At 26.7% G+C, this 27,898-nt stretch overlaps 2 protein-coding genes across 4 annotated transcripts; one reads left to right on the top strand and one right to left on the bottom strand.

Moving 5' to 3' along the window:
* Positions 1 to 1,039: 1,039 nt before the first annotated feature.
* On the bottom strand, positions 1,040 to 25,089 carry LOC107454576 (sodium-independent sulfate anion transporter). 3 transcript variants are annotated; one of them, XM_087150055.1, is made up of 20 exons: positions 25,057 to 25,089; positions 23,429 to 23,617; positions 22,310 to 22,505; positions 22,089 to 22,174; positions 20,035 to 20,114; positions 18,028 to 18,082; positions 17,314 to 17,398; positions 17,008 to 17,201; positions 15,592 to 15,664; positions 13,683 to 13,727; positions 12,625 to 12,685; positions 11,006 to 11,061; positions 10,758 to 10,898; positions 9,981 to 10,039; positions 9,809 to 9,892; positions 6,974 to 7,073; positions 6,797 to 6,873; positions 6,036 to 6,101; positions 5,220 to 5,322; positions 1,040 to 3,152 (listed from the first exon to the last, which is right to left on the bottom strand). In XM_087150055.1, the coding sequence occupies exons 2-20, from the start codon at positions 23,606 to 23,608 to the stop codon at positions 2,992 to 2,994; spliced, it is 1,902 nt and encodes a 633-aa protein (XP_087006181.1). In that variant the 5' UTR covers positions 23,609 to 23,617; positions 25,057 to 25,089; the 3' UTR covers positions 1,040 to 2,991. The 3 variants fall into 3 exon arrangements, with proteins under 3 accessions (XP_087006181.1, XP_087006177.1, XP_087006178.1); XM_087150051.1 differs by lacking the exon at positions 25,057 to 25,089 and adding an exon at positions 24,593 to 24,915; XM_087150052.1 differs by lacking the exon at positions 25,057 to 25,089 and adding an exon at positions 24,339 to 24,443.
* Positions 25,090 to 25,183: 94 nt separating this feature from the next.
* LOC147806031 (uncharacterized) lies at positions 25,184 to 26,928 on the top strand. The gene has a single exon (XM_087150056.1). The coding sequence runs from the start codon at positions 25,731 to 25,733 to the stop codon at positions 26,520 to 26,522; it is 792 nt and encodes a 263-aa protein (XP_087006182.1). The 5' UTR covers positions 25,184 to 25,730; the 3' UTR covers positions 26,523 to 26,928.
* Positions 26,929 to 27,898: the final 970 nt, after the last annotated feature.

Below are 27,898 nucleotides of genomic sequence, written 5' to 3'. Positions count from 1 at the left end.
CAATCAAAATTCACACATTAACAGGAAAAAAAACATGCAGCAATAAATAACTATATAAAATCAACAAAATATATTACTCCAAATGAGGGTTAGAATTCAGATATAAAAACTTAGCAATAATTATCAAGCAAATTTTAAGCAATAATTTCCTTAACAAAAAGTTTTTCATTTTGAATAGAATATATATAATGATATATAAATTTATGATAAAATGCAGAGATGTATAAAACACAAAAGTAAATAAAAAGTATTTAGTTAATATAAATTTTAAAAATGAAATTCTAAACAAAATAAATATAAATTAAGTAATAAAAATTTATATTAAAAGTGCACAAATATGTAAAACATAGACATTATAAATGCAATTTATAAATAAAAAGACATTTAATTTGATTTATACAGATTTCTTTCAACTACAGAACATTTACAAACGTTTTTATACAAATGAAACATTCAGCTTACATTTTTATATAATACAAAATTACATAAAAATAATTTAACAGCTTATTTAAGCAATTTGTTAATATTATACTATATATAAGATGCATTAGAGTTATTTCAATTGCATATTTTATAACTTTCACACTGATGTGTGAAAGTTATAAAATATGCTAGATGGATAGTTGGGGCTGTAAGATCCAAAATATACTAGACTAGACCAACTATATTTGTCAGTTTGAGAAGGGAATCAACTATCTAGAATAATTTTGAAATCAAATATAAAAATTTTTTAACAGTAAAAAAATAAAAAGAGTATAAATAATTGGATCACTGAAAATTGTGATTTTTGAAACAAAGTTAATTTTTATGCAATTTTCCTAAGCATTTTATGTTATTATAGAAATGTAATATTTTGCACAGCTTTTCAAATGCAGTGAGAGAGCTTATAGTTATGTGTAAATAATTTCAGCATAAAATCCTAGATATATTGTAATCCTAAGCAATGGTTTAGAAAACCTCTCTTAGTAATTCATAAGATTAAAAAGGCAATAAATTTTCAGAATAATGTCTCCAAGTCTCTTATTTGATTTTGCCCTACTTTTAAACGAACAGAAATAATTGGTTTTCTGATCATTGATTTGAAAGTAAAATTAATAAATAATTTTGAATCTTTTTTAATCAGAATTAAAATTATGTTATTTAAGAAATGCAATGTTCTACAAAGCCTTTTCAGATGCATCAAGGGAACTTATAGTCATGTGTAAGTAAATGGAGTTTAAAATCCTAGATATATTGTATAAACTTCCTATATATATTGTAATCCTAAGCAATGGTTTAGAAAACCTCTCTTAGTAATTCATAAGATTAAAAAAGCAATAAATATTCAGAATAATGTCACCAAGTCTAATACTTGATTTTTCCCTACTTTAAATAGAACAGAAAAAAATTGGATTTCTAATCATTGATTAAAACATTTACATTTGAAGGCATTAAGAGAACTTATAGTCATGTGTAAGCAAAAAAAAATAAAAAATCCTAGTTATATTTTTCTAATTTTAATTCTAAGCGCAGGTTCAATAAATTCATGAGATGGAGAAGATAATCAATATTCAGAATAATGTTGATTAATCCAATGTTTTTTATGTTGATTAAATTAAATTTTTATAACTAGAAATCAAACAATAATTGGACTTCTAATCAATGTCTGAAAACTTTAAATTTGGAAGCAAAGTTTTAAAAACATCTAATTAACTCTATTAAAACATCTAACAATAAAATAAATAAAAACATCCAACAAAAAAAAATAGTTTTAAAATATCTAACACTGATTTTAAAACTCTTTTCAACAGAAGTAAAATTTTATTATAAAAATGCAATATTCTAAACAGCATTATTAGACGCACTGAGAAAGCTCACAGTAATGCCTAAACAAATGAAGCTTTGAACCTTATATAGATTATACCAACTATAATTCTAAGTAACAGTTTAGAAAATCTTAAAATTGCTGTTTTTAATTTTGGAAATGCTGTTTTTAATTTGCGGAAGGAATATTTAGAAAAATGGACAAACACTGAGCATATTTAAGAGTATAAAAATTGGACTTTTGAGCAACCTGAATCACAGAAGATGAAATTTGGAAGCATAATTTGTTAATTTAGAAGCTATTTTTACTGTGAAAAAAATTATACTATTTTAGAAAATGATAAAACAATTATAAGTAGCTAAGTACTATTCTTTTTGAGGTAAAATACTTATTTCATTTAGAAAAATTAGAGTTTCAGGAATGTATTTTTTTAAAGCTATGACAAGATAAGAGCATTTATTAAAAATGAACTGTAAAGCTGATCATTTTTTGGATAAATGTTCATTTTCTTTGAATTATTAGATGTCAGTTAAATTAAGTAATTTTTATAATCTTAAAGTATTAAACTGAAAAGCTTGTTTTAAAATAAATTTTTAGTTCGAAAATCTTAATGCTTAAAATATTTTTTCATGATTTAGCACATTTATTTTGTAACAGTGCATACATCTACTTAAAAAAAGTAATAATTTATTTATAAAAATTTTTACAAAATTTGAAAACAAAATTATTTTTTGGAAATGAGCCATGTTTGGAAGATTTTGCTTTTAATGCGGAAAAAGACACCAGTGTTTCATGATGTATTTCATAACCATAAATTATAAAAATGCTTAATTCATTTTCCACTTATTTTGATTTCAATTAATACAAAATAATTTATTTAATACAAAATAATTTAATTAAAAAAAAAACATGTTCAATAAAAATTCTGCATCAAACGGATAAAATGCCATTATGTAAGAAAGTGAGAACAATAGGTACAGTTAAGTCTTGTATGTCAGTTTTATATTTTATGCTTGAAATGAATAACACTAGAAGTTTCATACTTTAAAATGAATAGCACTTGGCAGGGTTTTATTAAAATATTAATTTAAACTAAAATATCCTTATTAGAAATAGAGAAAAAAAATACTGAATAAATTAACATCCGGAATGAGACAGTGGAAATGTATTAATGCATAAAAATAATTTTATGTGTCATTGGATTCTTGTTTTTTCTTTTCTATAATTCCATTAGATGTATTTTTTATGATTGTCACATTTGCTTTACCAGAATGAGTATTTCTTGATAACAATGCATCAGCACTAGAGCTCTCAAAAACTTCAGTATTTTCTGAACAAATTTCTATACCTGAAAATAAAGCAACGTCTTACAATCTATATTTTTATGCAAATGAAAAGGCTCAAATGTTATGTTATTAAATAAATAATCCCAAGAAATTAAAGCGGTAAGTTATTATCTGATTAAAAACTTCATTCACCTCAAAAATATATGAATAGGAAACAACAGTTGACATTTTTCAAGCGCTAAAAAACAGATGCCCATTTTCAAGACTTGCCAGACGTAAATGAGAAAAAACAAAAGTTATCTGAAATATAAAACGAAAAGTTTCTAACGAAAAATAGAGAAATACATTTCAAATCACTTTTGTTTCTTCTCATTCACCTCCAGCAAGTCTTGAAACATATCGTCTGTTATTTCCTATTTATATATTTTTGAAGCGAATAAATCAGTTAAAAAGATAAGTTGTTAGGAAATTATATTTTATATCAATAATTAGATTGAACAAATAATTTATTTAATATTTGTTATGGAAAATTAAAATATTGCGTATACAAATACAATTTTTTTTGTTTGTTAACTTATAAAAGTGAAATATTCCTTAAATCAGGGGTCTATCCAGGCATTTTGTGAAAGGTCCGTTTTTGTAAAATTGTGCAAAAATTACTCGTAATTTGGGAATATAAAATAAACGTCACATTCTTTCAACTAGGGTCCGGCTTTTCCAAATTTGTGTAAATAGGATCCTGTTATAGCAAAAAACTTTTTCAAGGAGTTTTTAAATTGTAAAGACAAACAAGATTATGCTCAACACTGTAAAATTATAATTTAAAAAAATTAAATTTTAAAAGGAAGAAGCGTCTGTCGAAGACAAAACTTAGTTCGTTTACATATGTCTTTCCTCCCCCCCTTCCTGGCAAGGGTTATTCGATTAACAAAACAATAATTACAAAAACAATAATTAACAAAACAAATTTGTGAAGGGTCCGTTTAAAAGATAAATTATTTTGTGAAGGGTTCGTTTTTAAATTAAAATATTTCGTGAAGGGTCCGTTTTTATGAAAATATATTTTGTGAAGGGTCTATTACCAGACTCAAATTTCTTCGAAACAGACCCCTGTTTAAACAGTTAGTAGTTGACCAATAAGGCCATGAAAGTTAAGGCTCTATTATTCTAAGACCAAGAGAATTCTTTATTCTGTGAGCCACCTTTACTTTCCAGATTACTTGTTTGGGTTTCCAGCCATCTCCAGGAATAGCGATGTCCCTTGTGATTGGCTTTTAGCCATCACAGAAGATGAAATCTCGTCTTTTCACAGTGACCGTACAGTGGCTTAACTTATATGCCATCTCAGAAAACTGTTAGCAAATAAAACAGTCAAAATCGGTTCTGAGCAATTTTATTTTTTAACAAACTGTATCCATTTTATAAAAGTATTTTCTTCTTTATAAAAGTTTTTTGGAACATTTTTCTATAACCAAGTTGCAGACATTGGATAGAATAAGAGTCTACCCACCCAACAGAAAAGTGTCAAAACATACAACATAAAACATTTGATACAATAATAGAATACATCGAGCTATCAAGTATCTGATGTAGGTTAATTATAATTGCCACAAAAATTGTGAAGTACTTCAAACCCTAATTTTCTCAAGAAATATGGCACTAAAGAATTCTTTTGAAATACAATAATAGATTACATTAAACATACCAAGTAATTGATATAAGTTTTTCATAATTGCTATGAAAATTAATTGAAGTAAATCAAACCTTAATTTTCCCATAAAATACAGCTCAGCAACAAAATACAGCTTAAGAGCTTAGTTTTTTACTGTTAAAATTAATTTTTTTCATAAATGTAGAAATCCAAATTTTTTTGCAAGTGTAAATAATCAATTAAATTAAATATAAAATTATGCCAATTGATCCTTTTATTAAAAAATAAAATTCAAATGGTATTATCTCCAGTAAAATGATATCTGAAAATGATTTTAAAAAATTTTGAGAAATAAAATCTGAAAATGATTATGAAAACTATTTCCTCAACTGTAAGTCTAAGAACTCTTAGTATTTTTCAACAATAAACATATTTACAAAACATGATTCTATAATCATCAATGTAATTGAGAACTTACTATTATCCTTATTTGGAAATGTTAGGCAATTCTGCAACTCTGTCTCGTTTTTACACACATAAACTGTCTCTTCCAAAGAGCTCAATGCTTTAAAGAAAGAAGGCTAGAAAAATAAAAAGGCAAGTTAATTTGTTTTGGCTTAAATTATAAAAATGAGAATCAGTAAATATTATATGATATAACTTAAAATTATTTCAACACTGGCATTACTTGCACTGCTATTGATTAAATGCCAGCATTTTTTAATGTACAATTATTTATTACAATATACAATTGAGGCTATTATTTTTCTGTCATTTGGTTATGAGCAATTGATTGCGAAACAGTGAATTTTTATCAGGTGGATGGATGTGTGTTAAGTTCAATTTAGTGCCATGCTGGTTATTTTTATGTGTTGCTGAAAATGGTTGACTTATATTAAGAAAAAGTTAAAAAATATTTTACGTGTAGGAATATTTCTGAGCAAGTAATTCTGAGTATGCACTTTTTAAAATATTTATATCAATGTTGTTGTTTTGAATGCCCCTTTCCACACGGGCAAGCATGCTTGGTGAAACCGAGCAAATTTAAGGCTGAGTGTGCGTTTCTTGTTTTTCAGTGGCGCCATCCTAGGGCCAAGAATTCGTCTTCAGCCACATTTATGCGTAATCAAAATTAGCGATTTATATCAATGATATAATTTTATACAAATGTTTAAAACTACTCTTTAAAGAAATGTCTATATAACTAATAAATAACATTCAACAGATATGATATAAGACCAAGAAAAATAAGTTATACATTCACACTATATTTTGAATATATTTAAAATCTTACTTTAGTAATTTGAAAAACAACTTGACAATTATCTTTCTCAAAACTCTTAATCATATTTTTCACACCCTGAAATTAAAAATATAGAAAAAAATTTAATTATATTTAAATTGTAAAAAAATAAATACTACAGAAAATATTATCATTGTAAAAAAATTAAATAAATTTTATCTAGAGAAAAACATATTTTATAAAAAAATAAGAAAAATTTTTTATTTAAAATTTAAATTTTTTAAATATCACAAAAACAGAAAAATTAAAAGTTTCAAACTTTAAATCATTCAAAAATGGGTTCAACAATATGTAAGTAACTGAAATTTAGTGATGAGTCACTTAAATCTAGAAAACATGTAAACTTTTTTGAAAGCAGAGGTAATTTAATAACCATGTATGAACTTACATGATTTTTTTACGAACACTCGCTTTAAACAAACAAACATTGAGGTCCCTTCGCATTCGTTTGACTGTAATATTATCTATTCTTAAATTATGCTTTCGATTGTGATAAATCACAGAGTTTATGCCATGAAAATGAATATTTTATTTTAAAAAAATGTTTTACTATGTTGATTTAGTGTTAAACATAAAGGGCTGACATTGAAGATTTTGATTATAACTTACCATGAAAACAATGGTTATAAGTTTGAACACGTAACAAACACTCATTTCAAAAAAGTTTGCGAGAATTATTTTTTAAATCATTTCAAAGAATAAAACTTTTTCTTTTATTAAAAAAAAAAGTTATCTTATTTTGAGATACTTACAAGTGTTGTGCTGTAATCAAGTTCTTTAACATGATCAGCGTGAATAACAACTGTACAATTAGAAATTACAGGTTGACCTATGCATAAAGAAAATACATTAATTAAATTTAATACATGAAAATAATCAGGGTTATACTCTCTAGATTATAATTTTTAAGAAATTAATAATCTACTTACGATAAAGAATTTTAGAAATAGTTCCTTTTAAATTATCAGATGAAGGGAAATAAAGGCTACTTTCTGGAGTCACATGAATAATGGTTTGGTCATTTCCACACTGAAAAAATGTTAAGTTGTTAATATTTTTAAAAAGTAAAGAGTCTACACCTCCATTTTTACATTAAGGACCTTAAGCAATTGAAACAAAATTTGATCAAACTACTGTTCTTTGCTAGATTTGTTTAAAAAATTACAAATTTCCTGATTTAACTACACTACAAAGTTTTATTGTCACATGACCAGCATGATAGTTTGACTTTGATGGCTAAGTAAGATCAAACTGGTTCTGACCAATTATTTATTTTTTATTAAATTACGTCCGCCATCATCTTCTCAGACATAAGGCGTCTTGCAGTCCAATACAATAGTGAAGTAGCTCCAGAAGGTGAGAGGGCACAGAAGTCGTCACAGGAACGAATGTCAAGAAGAGAGGAGCAATCAAAAAGATGCTCCCTAGTCATAGGCGAAGTGTTACAGAGCACACAAAGAGTGAATTGACCAGGTTAATTTTAAATAGATGGGCCTGCAAGTAGTCATGTCTGGTAATTATTCTAAGACAAGCAACTTCCTCGGCCCTGGGAAGAAGGGAAAGATGCGAGCGCTGCTGGCCATCAAGAAGGCTAGCCCAGGACTTTCCATCAGCCAAGTCCCTAAGAGCAGATATTGTTCTGTGTCTGAATTTGCTCTTAAGAAGCCACCTTGCATTTCTAAGAGGAACTGGATGAGAAGGAGGGTGCAATGCTGAAGCCTCTCTAGCCAACATGTCAGCCCGTTCATTTCCGTAGATGCCACAATGGCCAGAGATCCACTGGAGGACTACTTCTCTTCCAGAACAAAGAAGAGAGTTGATGCGTTGTTTACACTCAGATTCAGGTTCAGAGGGGTATAAATTATATTCAGAAAAGGTCTGAATCGCAGCCTGAGAATCGGCAAAGATAACAATGTTTTGTTCAGATGGCTCACCAATAGCTGTGATAGCCATAAGGATTGCAAACATTTCTCCATCAAAATTATCTGCCCAAGTGTCAAGAGGTTTTCCAAGGCTGAAATATTTAGAGTAAGCACCGTTGAAGGAGTGGCGGATCCATCAGTAAAAACCTGCAGCCATTCCTGGCACGGGTATCTGTCGTGTATAGTGGCCAGAGCAATAAGATACAACTCAGTCTGGTGGAAGTCCGATTTCCGGACATGCTGTACCAAGTCAAATCTAGCAGTGGCATATCTCAGAATGAAATCAAAGGAGTGCATTTCAGTTACATAAGGATAGAATGCATCTACACTTTGTATGTTGATACAAATTTAAGGAAAAATGGAGTTTTTTTTAAATGTTATTAATTTCTTATGAACAGCTAATATATGTTTTATTTACACCAACAGTTTTTATTTTTATTTATTATTATTTTTTTTTTCTTTTTGCTTAATAGAATTCATATAAACAGGTTCACTAGAGTTAAGTATAGAAATGAAAGTATACAAATCAAATGTAAATTTTAGATACTAATCAAAGTATAGGTCACTAGTAACAAATAAAAATGCATTTATTATAATATTTTACTCATTCTTAAAGCAAACAAAGTATGGCTTAATATGAAACCTTAAACCTTAACTCTAACACTTATTTCCTTAATTCGTTGTGAAATCAAATGAAAATTTTTAATGAAAATAATAACTAATCATCAGTAACAGGTAATTTAAATCCTAATATATCATTCCTTGGATTTCTTTCATGCAGCAATAATTTCACAAAATAACAGCAGAAAACTACACTTATGATAAAATTATGATTATAATGCTAAATATATGTACTACCTGATATTTTTTAAATTACTATATTATCACCTAGGTATAATTACATTCACAACCCCAAAAAAATTAATAATCTAACGTAATGCAAAAAATTTCGTAAGTAACAGTAATATAAACTTTTTAAATATAAAAGTTTGAACTTAAATTGCAGAGAGCTAAAAAAAACATTTATAAGTTTCAGTTTACAATACGGGCCATTAAATTTCGTTTTTTTATTCAAAAAAAAATCTTACCTTAAAAAACATTAATATTTCTTAATAGAATTAGCTGCGAATTAGCAAGTTGACAGAAAGAAAAAAAAACAGAAACATAGAATGAGTTATGATCTATAAATCAGATTTCCATATATTTACGCAAAATCTTAAAGTTTGCTAGATCATTTAACACAAAATTAAAAAACAATTGCTAAGCATAATACACAATTAGATACGAATAATTTTATTTGCATCAAAAAATATCAGTATAAACTAAAATTTTATATGAAAGTATTTACTTCTAATTTCAATTGTACATCTATTCTACTATCATGTTTGTTCTCGATATAAAAAACAAATATGCTGTTTCACTTATCGTGTAGCGTGTGAATCTACCACACTAAATAGTTTCAAGACTAACCATTGTAAACAATAAGAACAATTTTTTAAGAAAAATCATAATAACAAATAATGATAATTTGATGAAGCTCAACAGAACAGCTTAACTCATACAGTCTGCTTGAACAGATTAAAATAATTAAACAATGCTTTAAAAAAAAACTATGAACATATTAAAATAATTAAACAATGTTTTAAAAAAAACTATTGAAAATAAAGGTCTGCACACGTTAACAAACCAAGATTACAAATTTTAAAAACTGAATCTTCTTATCAATTCATAAAAATTTTAAACAAATGCATAATAAATCAAGAAGAAAAATATAAAAGCTGTTTCTTTAAAACAAATTCCAATAATAATTAAAATTTGCTTTTAAATTACAAGAATTAATACCTCTACAGAAACTTGTATATTTAATTTGTTCTGCTTCCACAGCAAAATACTCAAAGAAACAGCAGTCCCAAACAGAAGTCCATACTGCAACAAAAATCAAAAAAATTTCACTAAGGTTAATGTAAAAAACAATTCCTATTTAAGGATTAATTTGAAGTTTAAAATAAATTACCTCCAATCCAAGTGCAAATGAGAGAATGAATGTCACAAAAAATGGAATGATTTCCACTCCTATCAAAATCAAGCACGAAAAAAAAGTTACAACAAATAGAAATAAAAAAGGATTGCTACATTCATTAATAAACAAAACATAAAAGACAATTACATTTCATACAAATAGAATTAAATAAATACTTAATTTAAATAAATACAGTTTCACCCTTTTTGAATTCGGTTATTTTATTTTGAATTGTAAAGCTCAATGAGGTATACTGAAGCAATTATAAATAAGTGAAGTAATATATTGTTACTGGAAAATTATTTTGTTTTAATTTTCCTATTTCTCTTTAGTTAACATTTTACTTAAATAACTTCATAAAAACAACCAAAAGAATAAATAAACACAATTAGTTGTTGGTTGGGTGCAAGCAATATTACAAGTTTCAAAAATCATGTAGCTTTTTTTTAAAAAAAAAAAGAGAGAGAGAGAGAGAGAGAGAGAAATTTACCACTGAACCCTAGGGTTCCACGAAACATCTTTTAGGAAACATTGCACTAAATAATATCCCATATGAATGATTTTGTTTAATTATAACCTTATTGGTTGTTTCACAAAAGCTAATAATGAACTTGAACTTCACTAAACAATGAAAAATAGTGAAATGATAAAGTTTAGTTAATGTTCGATTTGATTTGAGTCAGGAGATTGCAAAGCACAAACCCTCTAATAACTATTCCGTATTTCATTGATAAAACTCAACATGTCAAAATGAAAACTATTTAATCTTACTATTGGCTTTCCAAATGGCTGGTATATCTTCAAGATGAACCATAAATATCACAGCAGAAAATATTATTGCAGAAAGACAAGACTTTGGAATATAGTGAAATAGTGGAGCAATCACACATAATGCTAATAACACAAATATACCTGAAAGAAAATAAGATTCTTGTTAGTTAAATATATTAAATACACTCAAATTTAATAAAACATGATTTTCTGATAATAATAAAGTAATTTTTCTATAAGCTTCTTACCGGATACAATTCCACCTAATGGTGTCTTTACACCACTGGCATTATTTATCACAGATCTAAAAATGTAAAAATCCTATTTATGCAAAAATTCACAATGTAAAATAACATTATTTTTCTTGTATATATTGAATGTGAGACATTCACTAATATTCAATTACAAAATGAAATATTTTTGATAGCTGGGTCTTTTCTGAAAATGGCAACTGATAAAATTTTCAATATAAAAAAAACTTTTTTTCGACGTAAGTTATCTTTAAAAAATAGTATCCATTAATTATTATTCAGAAAAATTGATAAATTAATAAATAATTCTAATCCTTAATTTAATAAAATTAAATAAAAATAAGCTAGTGAGGGTATTTCAGCACTATAGGTTTTGTAAATAGAATAGGCGTCATGTAATTTTCTAACTCTCCACATATTACCACCTCCATTAACATGTTATCCACAAATCTCGTTTTTCCCCACACCAGTGCATTTCAGAATGAAGTTATAATAAGAAACAAGAAGTTGATACTCTGGCTACTGCTTGAAAGTTTATACTCGTGGCCAACTCTTTTAAGTAGTTGTAGATATTGCAGATATTTGATTGTCTCTTGACATCAGAGCTAATCATTATAGCAGAGTTTTAAAATATAATTTAGCACTATTTTGTGAAGACAAATCCACTTATAATCAAGAACTACAATGATCAATAGAATTACAAAGAGCTATACATTAACATACTCCTTAATAGCCATGTGAATTAAAAAAAGTGGCATTGCTGCCCGTCACATCATTTCCAAGGCGACGAAGGTAGAAAATGTGATCTTGAAATGCTCATTTAATTTACACGGAGTATTATAGGAACATAATTCTAAACACAAACGAATCAAAAATAGGTAGCTATAAAATTTTACTTTAAGTGACAGAGAGTCAAAAGGGACATAAACAAAAAGAATAAAAAGATTAATTCAAAGAAAAGAAAGACATTTAGTTAAGAACTAAATAAATGTTAATTGTTTTCTTAGAATTCACTGCAATTAAAAAGAATATGGGTAAAAGAAAATGTAAGGAAAAAAACAGGTGGAATTATTTTTTTGAATGCTAGGAAGGTAAAGTATGTTATAAGTCTAGAACTTAAGCTTTTTTAAGCTGCTGGACATGATCAAATCCAAAATAATTATATTAACTTTTCTTTTACCCATTATTATATTAAAGAACACTTTCTACACTTAATATTTACTAATATAACATATATTTAGCAATATTTGAGTCTTTATATAACAAACATTTACTTAGTCTTTCATTAAATGAAGCAAGCAACTATACTTCTACAACTAAACCCTCTAAATTTGCATAATTTTTATTTTAATATTTCTCTCTTGACCAGATGTTCTTGTACCCACTTGAGCATTAAAAAAAATTCTAATGGCTCAAAATCTTCTACAACTTTATTTTCATGATTTGTTAAAAAATGTTACAAAATCATAGTTTTTGTTATTATTTTTATTAATTACACAGTTAAGAATATAATTTATAGGGATACTTATTTATATAAATCAATTAAAAATTAATTTTTATAGATTATATTGTTACAAGTTCATTAAATTCTAATAAAACAATTAGAAGATTCATACCTTGAAAAACTTCCAGTTACTGGATATGATGAAACAAAAGATCCCATAAGATTTCCCATACCTTTAAAAATAAAATATGTGACAGAAACTGGTAAATATCATCTCAATGTTTCATAATTATTTAAATCTTTTTAACATAACAAAATTAAAAATACTGCATCTTTTTAAATAACTATGCCAAGAAAGTGATCAAAATAAACAGTAAATCACTAAAACTATAATTATATAAGAATATTATAATATAAATTATTTAAGTTTTTTGGTAAAACATGCAAAACTCAGAAATACAAAAACTACCTATATTGATAAAAGCTTTAAATTCTGAAGATGATTTTAATATGCTCCAAAACACAGATGTTTCTAATTACTACAACCTGAATAATGAATTATGCATTCAATTATATTTATTATGCAATAACTGGAATAGGAATGAAATAACATTATACACAGACATATCTTGGAATGCGTATATATTGTATTACATTGATAATCACGGGTTCCTTCTCTTATGATTAAAAAATATGACGTAGCATTTAATCAAATAAAAATATTTAATATTTGTCATATTTGAAATGACTCTGACAAAGATTTATCTAATAAACTGAAAAAAATTGAACGAAATAAATTTATTGTTTTGTTCTTCATAACAGTTATGAAATCAAAATTCATAGTTCATATAGTTCCGATTTTCATAACAGTTATAATTATCTAATGGCAACCAATAGGAGAGAATTTGTAAATGGGTAGTTTTTTGCCATAAGATTTGCTTAAAATAAAGACATTTAAAATCTGTTGATTTGAGCATAGTTTGCACAAGCATGAATATTACCCAAAAAATTACAACAAATTTTTCTAGTTTATTCATCACTAAGTATTGAAAGTATCTAATTAACAGAAGCAAAAATCTCCAAAACATGGAAATTGGGCTAAAAAATTTATCCATTTTTGATATGCAGTTTTATTGATATTTTTTTCAATAAGAAAAAAAGTTTACAAAAATATTGCTTCAAAAATGAAGCACAATTAAAATATTAAAAAAATAGAACATTTCTTCATACCTAAAGCAATCATTTCTCTACTGGCGTGTAATTTCTCACCTCTAGCTGAAAATAATTTCAGGTTATAAGATTTTCTTCATAATGACACATCCCAAAAATAATTCATAAATAAATTTCTTTTTTTAAAAGTATTTCATTTTTCAATAGTCGAATGCAGTCAACAAAAAACTTATATTGGTAAAGAATTGGTACTAGAATCATAGTTTTATAGAAATTAACAAATCTAAAAAAGATCATAGATATAATAATCAATAAGCTATACGTAAATAGAAAATTCACAGATCGACAGATGTAGAAGACATAAGTATAAATATAATGCCTCAACTTACACTTGTTGTTTCTAATGGCACTTGGACAAGCTAAACTTGCCAGCCATTGGCCTTTTGCAAATTAAATGAGGAAGGAATTTCTTTCATTTGACAAGAGAGCATCGCAAGGGTGAAGGAACGTCTGAACTCAGAAACCACAGATAGATGGCCGCACCACTCATTAGTAAGATCCCTTAGACATAGATCTGAAGGTGAAGGAAATTTTCTTGAGATCCATGTACTCATAGTAGCGACCAACTCAGAACTTCAATTCCACAAATTTTACGAGCATGTACATTGCATGTACTCGGCGAGGTCTCAGTAGAGTCTAAGATTGAACTCCAAACTAGAGTTTGACTTCCTAACCGCTGAGCTACTATGGCCCCTCAATTTATTTTAATGAGGTAGAATAACATTAATTTTTCCATTTTGTAAGATATGTGAATCTAACCATTCTTCCTCCATGTTAATCCATGTAATTTGAGCCGCAATGGCTCCGGGCGTAGAACGTTCGCCTTCCAATTCAATCCCGGCGATGGCTCGTCTATACGCATCCGGCTTGCAATGACCACAGTGCTGACGTGAAATATCCTCAGTGGTAGACGGATCATGGGTTAGAGTCCCCTTGCCATCAGGGTAACCATGGGAGGTTCTCGTGGTCTTCCTTTCCATATAACGCAAATGTGAGTTAGTTCCATCAAAAAGTCCTTCTCAAAGGCAAATTTCTCCCAATACTTGATCCATGAGTTCTCTTGTCTTCGGAATTGGGTTCAAAATTACAAGGCTACGGAGTTGAACATTAGTAGTCTTAAACCCCAAAAATTGGGTCAGCTGTTCAATAACAGTAATAAAATCAAGGTAACAATAAGACAAACCAGAAATTTTTTTACATATACTTGTCAAATGAACTTACCAAAATATAATTTAAATGAAAAAATTTAATTTGATTTAACTGATCAGTAAAGCGTAAAAAAAAATTAAGCAATGCAATGCAAGATAGGTAGATTCCCGACACACCACAGGAGGAAATACGGAGATAGAAAGATAAATCATTACATTAAATATTTAAGCTAAAAATACAGTAAAATTTTCCCAAATGACAGTGGTGGTGATCATTTAAAAGTGAATTAGCTAAAAACTTATGTAATGATAAACATGATTTAAAATCCTGCTAGCTAAAAGCGCCGGTGTAAATGTCAAGAATAAAATAATGATAATACTTAGGAAATTGAAATGAAAATAAAATCACTAAACTAAAAGTCAATAAGAGTTCAAAGTCCTAAGTGTAAATGGCTAAAAGTAAAGGTTTGAATAAAAGTCGATGAAGTCTAAAATCACATGTAGATAAAAGTTCAAAATGTAGAAGAGGCTAAAAGTTGATCAGTATAAAATTAAGATGTTTCTATTGTTAGTTCATGACTGGGGTCAGTTGATCTGGGGCTAAAATGTCCTCGAGGGTTTGTTTTATTATTTGAATTACAATTTTCCTGCAGGCAAATCCAATATGGCAAAGAATTTGTGCAATGAAATGTAAATGGAATTGGTCCTAAATCTAATGGAATAATACCTGGAAAAAACATATTTATCTAAATGCAACTTACTAAATGTTTTAGCTATAGCAATGGCTTCTAAAAGAGATATAAATGGAATAACTATAGCACCAGAGCCAAGGTCCTGTAAGAAAAAAATAAATAAACTGCTAAAAAATAATAATTTACAGAAAAAGATTACACAGTTAGATATTAAACTATAAATATTATAAACAATTTACATATATATTATAAATATCTACCATATTTATATTATAAATAATCTACAGTGGATTGCTGCAAAACGATTTTTAATATCGACAGCTTAAGAAAATTAAGTTTTGCCAATTTAAAAATAATAAAATAATTATTTAATTCTAGCACACTAACTTTTGTGAGAAAAACAAATTCAAAAATATTTAATACGAAGCACTAAAATACTTTATATAGCACTGATACATAATTTTCTATATAAAGAATTTAATGAACAATGACTCAAACAGCACAAATACCATTTCCTGTGTAAACATTGTATTTGCCACGAGAATTTATTTGCAGTTCCTGTACGCGGAAACCATAGTTAAAGTGCTAGCAATAATATGTTTTTAAATACAGAAACTCTAAATAGTAATTTTAATGAACTATTCAATACCAATAAACATTTTATAACGCATGCAATCCATGAATGCCTATTTAACAAAATTAAACAAATAAATATAATCAAAAAGTATTGAAATTCTCAATGTAGCCCTGATATGAAAATACAGTTAGTGTTTGCTATCTAAAGAGTGTGTCAACAAAACACACATTATTTTGACAAAATTAAACACATACTGATATGAGGTTACTATGTATTGCAATTAATAATTAAGACAGCAAAGTTCGCATGTAACAAGATTAGAACTTAAATCATTGCTATCACATAATTCATTTAACAAATATAATTTATGGGCCATTTATAAATTATGTCACACTTGGAAGGGGTACCAAAAAGTTAAACACCAGACATTTGGATTAAAACTAAACATTTAAAATCAGCAGATTAAATATTTTTACAGAATTAAGTTTTTGTATTTTTTTCATATTATTTATGCTCATACATGTTATTAAAACACAGACTTAAATAATTGAAAATAAAATTTTAAAATCTAAAATAACCTGTGTTTTATTTCTAAACTGCTTCTATAAGTTTATGTAATAAAGTGTGACATGTGATAATGGAGACAAATGTTTTACAATCAAAAATTTTGTTACAATCAGTGACAAGTGAGACATTTTTTGGCAATCAGTAATAAAAATTTTGAAAAAACAGTTTTCAATTTTTATCTTTAATGAACAAAAAAAAATTTCTTTTTTTCATTTATTTAAAACTAGATTTTCTCTCAAGATCATAAAAACATATTAGCACTTAATTTTTGTTAACATTTGAGAACTAATATTTACAATTAAGTATAGAATTAAATTAACATCACATTTCATGACACAGACCTTAAATACTTCAAGAGGACTTTTGCTAATTGTTAAATTCTCTACAGGGTCAAATTGATGAAGGGAAAACTGGGGCAACTGAAAAGTTGGCATACCAGCATCAACACGTTTGGTAAGGGAGAAGACATCATAACCAAGCGACAAACAAAGTGACGCCACAAGTGAACAAACAATAACAAGTAAAGCATTACGGGCTGCAAAAAAGAAAAACAAATGCTACTAAAATTTCCATTCTTATATAAGTTTTAAAAATGCATATTCACACAAAAAAACACATAAATAAAATTATAGTAGGTAATATTATACCTGTTGCAATACACCACCATAAACCTTCTAATGCTATAGAACCTTTCAAATAATTGCAGCAATTAAACTTCTGATCCTTAAATTTCTGAGAAAAATAAATACACAAATTCTAAGTGAATGCATGTTAAATAAAACAAATGCACTCTGCATGACTAACACAGAAAAATAGTTTCAAAATAAAAGTAGCTAACATTCTGTAAGAATAAGGTTAATATTATACTGGTTATATATAAGGTTAATATATAATTAAGTTGATACTAAAGTTTGCTAGTTGATATCTAATTATTACTAGCTATTACAAGCTAGTAAAATTTCATCGAAGTGATTTCAAAATGGGATGTTCAAAATGACAAGTCAATATTTGTTTGATATGTCTATGAAAAATTAGAACATTTCTTTATTTTAAACAAAAAATAACACAGAATAAACTGTATTAAATATTTTAAATATATATAATAAAAATTTTCAAAAAATAAACTTTTCTTGTTATAACACAAAATGATAATGAATTAAAATCATATCTCACTGTTATTGGTGCTTTCTTACTGAATAAAAACATAATTTGGTGGAATCATTAATTAAAAGAAAATCTGAGAAATTTAGGCTCTCATCAAGAGAAAATTAATTAAAGTTATAATTAATTAATTAATTAATTTTTAAAAAATAAATAAATAAATACGGACCGACCGACCGACAGACAGATAAACAACTTACCCTGAGAAGAAGAAGCGAAAATATAGATAAAGATCCCATAGCCAAATCATATAAACTGCAAAACAATAAAAAAAATCATACAGATGGTAAAAAAAAATCTAGTCATTGCTATCAGTGAATTCAAAATTAAAAATTGAAAACTTTAGACAATTCTTATAAGAAGTGCTCTAAAAAACTGACCAAATGGAATTTAGAGTAAATAATTTAAACAGATTTTTTCCAAATTTATACAAGTGACAATGGTTTTAACTATTCCACTGTACTATTCCATAAGATCCACTGTCTTTGGTTTTTAGAGATTACCCAATATTTTCTATTTTGTCTTTAAAATTGTTTACTAAATATTAAGTGGCTAAAACAAATACAATGCAAGGGAAACATGGAAACCTATAATTCAATGCTCATATGCAATGAATAACAGACTTTTTTATATTCATTGAAATATTTACTATCATAATGTATAAAGAATAATCCAAATAAATTTTAAAATATATGTTTCAATGGATAATTTTGTAATTACAAAAATTTACAAAATACTTTCTTCTCAAAAAATAGTTATGTTTACATTTTTTTAAATGTTAACTTGATGTACATTCATTCGTGACCACATTTCTGTTTTAATGTACTTTTTGTAAAACATAACTGACAATAAGAATCAATATAACTCACATGTTGTGCTTGAAAAAAATTCTTTTGATTTTAAGACATTTCCTTTCTCAAAATACTGACTCAGTTATGTGTAATTATCATTCAATCATTTAAATGCAAAATAAATGCATAATTCAAAAACATAGAAAGCTAAAGTAGTAATTTTTTATAAATTTAAAATATATATTATATATTTTTTAAATGTTAGTTGTTACTCTTGCATGCATAAATCTACACAGAATTAAACTGGCAGCTTGTTGCACGTAAAATAAATGTTTCACAAACAAAAAATTTATCATTCATCCTTGTTGAAATTAAGAGTTAGTTTTTTATTAACATTTTGGATTAATTTTTTAAAACATATCACTTTCAATGGTTAATAAAACTGTTTTATTTAAAACCAGTACCATTATATTTTTAAGCAAGTATTTATTGCCATCATAATTAAATCTCTTAAATATTTAGAATTAATATTTTTTAAATATATTTTTATTTATAATATACAATATTTGTTGATTAATAATATGTTGATTTCTAAATATATGGTGAAAATATGAAGATTGTAAAAATACTATCTTCTAATAAATTACTAAATTTATTCTACTGACAACTTCTTCAAAAGTACGAGCAAGAGAGTTTAAGTGGCATAACTCGAAGAAAAAAAAAGACATAATTACTTTTGTCTGCAAATAAGACAGTATTGTTACAAATTTCCTTCAGATAAATAACATAAAAAAATAGCAATTAACTAACTTGATGCATAAATAACTTAAAAACGAGAAGCAAGTGCTTGTCTTTTTTCTTTCTTTTTTTTGTGCCAAGTATTTTGACACTCTATGATCTTGAAAAATCTATTGTCATTAAAAATCCCACATAAGCAAATTCACTTGAATTTTATACTGCTTTAATTTCTAAACTAAAGCCTATACTTATTACAAATGCATGTTACTATACTAATTAACATTGTTAATCATAATCATTTTATTAAATTTTTTAACCTTCATTTAATGCAAATATTTCAAAATCTAACAGGGATGTTTAATTTTGTTACAGCTTCAACTAACTATGTTTCAAAAATATAAACGCAAATTGTACGATTCCCTTATTAATCGATTATACATAAATTATAAATGCCAGAGTATTTAGAGTTGTCAATTATTATTTTATTTTTTTTTGTCATTATTTTTACAAAACTTTCTCAATACAAACTAAAGCTATATTTATAGCCATACAATACTTTTCCATAGTGTTAGTTTTAAAAAAAAAAACAAAAAAAAAACAATTGCATATTAAAAATACATTATTATAATGTAATAATAACTCTACTAATAAACAAAACATATTTTAAAATATACTTACTTTGTATGAGGAATATTTAGAAATATATTGTAAACTGTACTAAGAAAACCGTGCGAATCGAATTTCAAACCAAACAGGCCCTGTAAATTTCATTGAAAATAAAAACTATTAACGTCTAAAAATATAAATAACTGGTGGTCACTAAATTATTACTTTTTGATTACAGAAAAATCCATAGAAAAATCAAAAATACATTTTTGAGAACTACCAATAATATGAATGAAGAAAAAGAAACAGACATAATTTTATTAAGCTTGTATGTTATATCATTAACACTTAATTTTACTTATAAACAAAGTTTTTTCTTACAAAAAATTTTAAGCAATTCTAACAAAAGGCTGATTTTATAAGACTGAAGTGAATGCTGAAATTTAAAGTTCGAAACAAAAAAAAAAACATATTTTAACACAAGAATGGGATAAAATTGTCCCTTTTAAAATTTAAAGTCTATAAATCTATCAAGATTTTTGGACTTAGGTAGAACTGTTAACACTTATTAATAGATATGTATGCATGCATTTATTATAAGAAGTAATGATTCTCCTTCTATAAGCAATAATGGAATTATTTTTTTAAATTTATTTAAAAAGAAACTTCAAATTAGCAGGAAACATTAAAAAATGAATGAAATGACCTTCAGAAAGTGGCAAATGGAGAAAAAGCTCTCGTGACTGATGTTACAATTTGTATGTAATTGATGTTACAAATACGGGCTATGCTAAAATTTTAATAATTTTTTTTATTATTATTACCACATAATACTTAACTACAATTTTTGATTTTATAACCAAAATAGTTAATAAAAAACTAAGAAAAAATTTAATGGAGGGCTATTAAATGTATATTTTCTTTTATTATGGCATCCTTTGTATCATAGAACTGCCCTTAACAAGAATTGCGAATTTTTCAAAAAGTTTTAAAAAGACACTTCAATAACACTCTTTATTTTTATTGTTCAAGAAAAAGAAGAAAAAATTGGTTTAATAAATAAATTTCAAACAAAATGTTTCACAAAATAAAGTAATTTAAGAATATAATAAATAAACATAATTGAAAATTGTTTCTACAGTTATAATTAATAAAAAAATTAAGAGACACTTCTTTTATCGATACGTACAATAAGTCAATAAGAAAAAGATTATTTTAGTATATTAATTTAGAATTTAATAAATATCTAAAGGCAGCATTAATTGTGGTAATCTACAAGTTTAGTCTATTTTTATAAATTTTTAATGTTTTCTTAAATTAAGGATATGCCAGACATAGAGATGACTGCCAAAAAACCATGACAGGCTGCTTAATACAATTCAGAAACATAATAAAAGAAACAATGATTTTTTAACACCATTAACTGCTACTACATCTCTAAATCCAGAACAATGCTCCAAAAAGTGAATACAAATGCCGTTAGCATTACATAAAGGACAAGCTTTGAATCTACAAATTTGAACTTGTACTGATGTTATGTGAGGCATTTGTTTATTTTGAAATTAGCTACAAGAGGTCTAGAGAGAGGTCTAGGCAAATCGTATGGATTTTAAATAAGGGAAACATCTCTCTCTCTCAGTTCTTTAAACTTAAGATTTTAGGATATTTAAAAAAAGACAGATAATAAAAGAATAGTGATAGTTCTCATTGTAAAACAAGCAAAATCTCATTCTACTTAGTATTTTAAATTGAGCTGGTTTTGATAAAATTGGTGACTTTTCTTATTTTTGAATTATGGTAAAAAAAAACTATCAGTTTTTTTTAATAACACTAAATAAAATTATTTTTAGGGTATTTATAAACCTAAATGTTCACACTTTTAAATGTAATAAAGTAAATATCTAAATTTGATACATTTAAAAAAAATTTTAAAAAAGGAAGAAAAAAACTTATATTTAAGTTTTTTTATTTATTTATTATTTTTTTTTTTTTGAAATCTTTTTACACAATGGTTGTTGATTTTTGATTAAAATGCTGTAAATAGCTTCTAGCTTCTTATCAAGTGTAAAAACATTTTATTAAACAAAATATTAAGATATAACAAACTAATACAACAGATTACTCACTTTTACTTGCATGGTTGCTGATATAATTGCAGCAGCTGAGATAAATCCATTTAAAACAGGAGTAGATATAAAATTCATTAAAAAACCTAAAAAATAATACATGAACTAGAATCATTCTAACTGTTTAATCTAAACTTACAAGGCTTACTGTTTAATCAAACTTAGGCAAAATAGGAAAAGAATTAATTAAAATAACTAAACCATAAAAAAATCCTTTTTACCTAGATTGAAAATTCCTAATAAAAGTTGAAAACAGCCACAGAGGAAGGTGAGCAGGGCAGCATAAATTGGACCACCCATTTGAGCATATTCGGCAGTCATAATTGCCATGACTGATGTAGGTCCTATTACTAGGTCCTTGCAGGTACCAAAAATGGCATACATAAAACTGCCCATAAAAGCAGTATACAATCCATACTAAAAACAATTTAAAAATATGTATACTATAACAATAAACAAAATATAAAATAAAGAAACAATGTTTAAACATATTTCATACTTTTCAAATCTTAATATCAAAATTCCGAATCCTTAAACCCCTCCGAAATTAAATATTACTTTATAAATGAGCTATTGTACAGTAAGCAGGATCTAGTTATAAAATTTTCATTACTGATTTTTTATAATATATATATATACATATAAAACCCTCCAAACATACATTAAAACTACACCACTGGAAATAATAAAAATAGTTAAAACAGTGAACACATCTAACCAAATAGCAGCAAGTCTTGTATAGAATTATTCATACTAGAGATGTGCCAGGTACCAGGCAAAATTTATGGGCTTAGTATATCTATAATTCATACCTATAAGAGATGAGTTCAAGCACACTTATTGAGACCCAAGCCCGAAAACATTAAATCCAAGTCAGAGATTAAAAAGATCTTTTTGTGACTGAGCCCGTCCAAGTTTGAGATTTATTATGACTTAACTTTACTTAAAAACTTAACTGTTAAGTTTGAATTTATTAAAAATAATACAGCTAAAACTTCGAAAACATAGATAATAAAAAGTGTTAACAAAAATCTAATGAAAATCTACCGAATTTTTTAATTTTATTCTCACATTAATGCAAAAAATGTCTGTAAACTGTCTGACCTATTTGTCAGTGGAAACTTAAGAAATATTTAATAAAATAAAAAGATAGCTTTGACTATAATAAAAAAAAAAACGAGATATTCCTTAGTTGCTAAGAAAAGAACATTAATAATAACATAAGGCAGTTGCAGTTTTAGAAAAAATAAATATATGCATTATATTTATAATATATGTAAATATACGTATTATAGTTACCTAAAAGTACAAATATGCAAGTGGTATAAACATATATTTACTTGTGGAGGTAAATTAGCAAGTTGAGCTAATGCCAGGCCTTGTGGAACAACAGTTAAACCAACTGTAAATCCGGCAATAAGATCACCTTTTAGATCACTTAAAGTGTACTTTGGCAGCCATTGTAAAATAGGAATGTATTTTTGTAATCTGGGAATTATGGACTGCTTGAAGCAACTCATTTTAGAAATCTATAAAAAAAATTACACAAACAGTATTTTATATTCCACAGAAAATTAATTTCATATTGGTACATATTCCAGCCAATTAAAATTACTAAGTAAATCGGATTGGTTTTTGCAGTTGGACAGTTTGAATAAATTTGGAAAGACTCTGAGTTTTAACCATTGAGTTTGCCCCATTCTGATAAATAAATAAAAATTTAATATCTCCTGTGGGATTGTGTAGTTTACACCCAAAACTTGTAGAATAATTTAGCACAGGTACCAATATGGAAATTATTTCTTCAACTCAAAAACAAAAAATGCTTCCAACAATTATTTTTAGTTTTCATATGCAAGTACATTTTCATAATATATTTTCAATTTCATGATATACATTTTCATGATCAACATCACTTTTCATTTCATTTTCCTCTAAAGTTGATAAGGGTCAAATTGAGCAGTAAGTTTTCATTTGAAAATCTTCCTTAAAATAAAAATTGTTATTAAAATTTCTTTTAAATTATTTGAAATAAATATGCAATAGAAAATCTTAAAATATGAGATATTTTTTATTAAAAAATTTTTAAAAAAACATTTAAAAAATGGGGAAAAAATAATTTTTAGCTTATAATAGGTGCCCTAAACTTCATTTATAATCAAGCAAACTTGGCAATTACAATGTAATAATACTAATAAGTTAGACTCTTAGACTTGAAGATGATTTAAATTTTAAATAAGTTTAGAATACCTGATTAATTTTACATTGGCACACAGCAAAAACTTTCTAATATAAAATTGATTATCTTTTCAAATTTTATGATTCATAGGATTTCTTTAGAGAAAACTATTTAAATATAGAATATCACCGAATATCAATTAAAATAAATTGAAATTTTAAATGAAAAAATTGCTTAACAACACAAAAATTTCACTTGAGTAAAATGTAACTAATTACAAATAAATTAATAATCAGGATGAACGAAATAATGCAAAAAAAATTACCAGCGTCACGCTCTAATTATAACGGATGGTTCAGCAATATCGTAGGAGAAATCAAACAATCAAAATAAATCTCTATATCCTGCTGACATCATATTTAGTATAAAAACAGTAGAAGTTTATAAAAAGGCATTTAATAATACTTAATAAAAACAAAAACTATCATCAAATATTAATACTATTTATTCTTTTTTCAAAAGGAAAACAGGAAATAACTAATCAATCAAAAAAATTAAGGAACTTTTTATGGTTATAAGTCATCGATGTATAAATCATACTTCTATAAATTTAATGTAGTTAAAATACAAACTGCAGGAATTAAATGCAGACGAAAATTGGACTAAAAAATAAAAAAAAAACTTTTTTGCTTCACTTTTTAACTGTATTTTAACTGCAAGATAAATATTAATAAAAATTTATAAGTAGAAAACAGAAATAAGACTATTTTTAAGGGATTTTTTAATTACTTCATCTTTTTTACATTCTTGCCCTTGTAAATGGCACACTTTTAAATTGATTTACAATCTAAAAGTGGAGCACAGGGCTCTTTTATCATTTTGTTAAGCATTGGCTGAAACAGAAACAAGTAGCTTGAAACTCCTTAATATATTTCATTCTTGGAAAACAAAAACCAAAAGTTATGACAAGATTTGGTTTTACTTGTTATTTTTCTCAAAAATCACTGATATCATCTAACTAAACCTTTCCATTTCCATGATGATAGTCTTATCTATGAGGTTATTTCTTTTAAATCATCTGAGAAAAGAACTTGAGCAAATTTTCACAGTTATAATCAGCGCAATTTCTCCCTTCACTGCAAAAAAATATCTATAGTGCCTCATTATACATTTCTTTGAATAAAACTTTAAAAGTAACACATGAGAAATATGTTGCAATAAGAAAAAAAGCATTTTAAAATAATCGTCTTTTCCCAAGCCGCTAGTAAAATTTTATGAATTCTCAACAAAAAAAAAAAAAAAGTTCAAAACTAGTATCTAGATTCCAAATTTTTACCTTATTTTATGTTTAGTGTATAAATTGATGAATTAAAATGTAATCGGGCCTTAATATATTGTTTATGTGAAAATTCACAAGCAAACAAAAAACATCACTTTTTTAAACACTGTTGCTCATTTATGCAATGAAAATAGTAACAGATATTCTGAGTATGAACAGTATGTGTACAGAAAAATCCTCCACAGATGATTGTAACTTAAATAAGTACTACATTTCTCATACTGTAGAAAGGCCTTATTCTTGCAATATGTGTGTTAAATCTTTCACACATGCAAAAGGTTTAAAAAATCACTCTTTAATTCATACTGGAGAAAAACCTTTCTCCTGCAGTGTGTGTGATAAAACATTCTCTAAGAAACAAACTTTAAATAAGCATTCTTTTGTTCATGCAGGAGAAAAGCCTTATTCATGCAGTGTATGTAATAAAAGATTCACAGAGAAATTCCAATTAAATCAACACTCAATTGCTCATACTGGAGAAAAACCTTATTCATGCAGTGTATGCAATAAATCTTTCTTGCATAAAAAAAGTTTAGATCGACATTATCACGTACACACGGGAGAGAAATTTTATTCTTGTACTGTATGTGATAAAACATTTAGACAGAAACATCATTTAAGTCAACATTCTATTCTTCATACTGGAGAAAAGCCTTATTGGTGTTGTGAATGCGATAAATCTTTCCCTCATAAAAGAAGTTTAGAACGACATTCTCTTGTTCACACTGGACAGAAGTCATATTCATGCAGTGTATGTGACAAAACATTCTCACAGAGAAGTAATTTAAAGCAACATTTTCTTATTCATACTGGAGAAAAGTCTTATTCATGCAGTGAATGTGATAAAGCATTTACTCTAAAATGTCATTTATGTAAACACTTCCTTGTTCATACTAAGGAAAAACCTTATTCCTGAAGTGAGTAATGAAAGGTTCTCACAGAAAGGTTTCTTAAATGTTCACTCTGGAATAGTTCTATTGTAGAGAATAGTATTGCTGACTGTGTGAAAGTGCCTGATTTGTTGCAAGGCAAGCAGCCAAGCCTATTACATGATAAGCTCCATTGACGTTATTAGAGCAAGCATTGCACCAGTGTTGAGATATGACTGTTATTTGAATTAATATATTGGGGGGCATCATTGAATTAATAGTGCTAAAACTGAAAAAAAAAAAATAGATTGAACATTTCAAAATAAACCAATATTGATCACTTTTTGTGCTAAATAGCATTTATTTATGTTTTTCTATAATGATATAGTGTATTATAATCTGTTTTAAAAAATAAATCATAAATCTAAACCCAATAAAAATTTCTGATTTCAACTAAAATATTTTATTTTTAAGAAAAATGCACATTATTGATGTGAACTTTCGTAGATTTTTTATCATCATGGGGAACAACAAGGATGCATACTTCTTAAGTCTGGTTGCACCTAAAGTTCCAATGTACGTAATTCAGTCTCTAACGAATCACGGAGCTGTCCTTTGCACATTATGGACTCAAAATAAGTGGTTTTAGACTGCTAAAAATACACCAGAAAAAATTATGTAAGGAAAAAATGTAATGTATAAAATACGCTTTAATATAAAAATTTTGAATTAATTTAATTGAGCCGGCCATGTCGGAGGAGAATTGACTACCTGTCATTCCAAATCTGGCGCCATCCTTGAGGACAAAAGAAAGTAGTTCTCTTACATGAACTTTAATCTTTAGCTCTTCTTTCCCAAATCTTTGCCACCTGTAGCCCATTTTGATTGCCAATAGCTTTTTCATAACTATATCCACCTGGAGGAAAACTTTTAATCAACTCCTCAGCAATGCTTTCTTTCACCATGGCTTGTGTTTGTGGTAGATACGAAAATTTATCATGATTATCTAAATTAGGAATTTTTATCAATTTTATAAAATTGTCTCCAAAAACCAAACCAGTTTCTGATCTCCATCAAAAACTAGAAGTTCAATTTTAGGGTAACGTAAAAAGAAATTTCCTTAAAAAGCATTCTTACTAAATATAGAATCTTTCTCAGAACTTGCAAATTTTGTAAGTTTTTGTTCTAAATGACGCCAATGATCAATATATGTTTCTGATTCATCAAATTCAGCTTCGCATGTTCCTTCATCAACTTCACTAGCATTAAGATTGTCTTTGATTTCATTTCAGAGTACAGCCAGTTGACTTTTTGTTTAATGAGATCTATGAAATGATACTTTTTTGGGAATAATATGCTATTTTTGAAACTCCTGTGTGTTTGAAACTGTTATGCATGACTGTTAGCAAGATCAAGTTTAGCC

This window comes from Parasteatoda tepidariorum, chromosome 8 (assembly GCF_982258835.1).
Source record: "Parasteatoda tepidariorum strain Cologne lab strain chromosome 8, Ptep-v5.0, whole genome shotgun sequence".
In the NCBI taxonomy this organism is placed as follows: Eukaryota; Metazoa; Arthropoda; class Arachnida; order Araneae; family Theridiidae; genus Parasteatoda; species Parasteatoda tepidariorum.
Note: the sequence above shows the minus strand (reverse complement) of the source record. Positions and strands in the feature narration are given on the sequence as shown.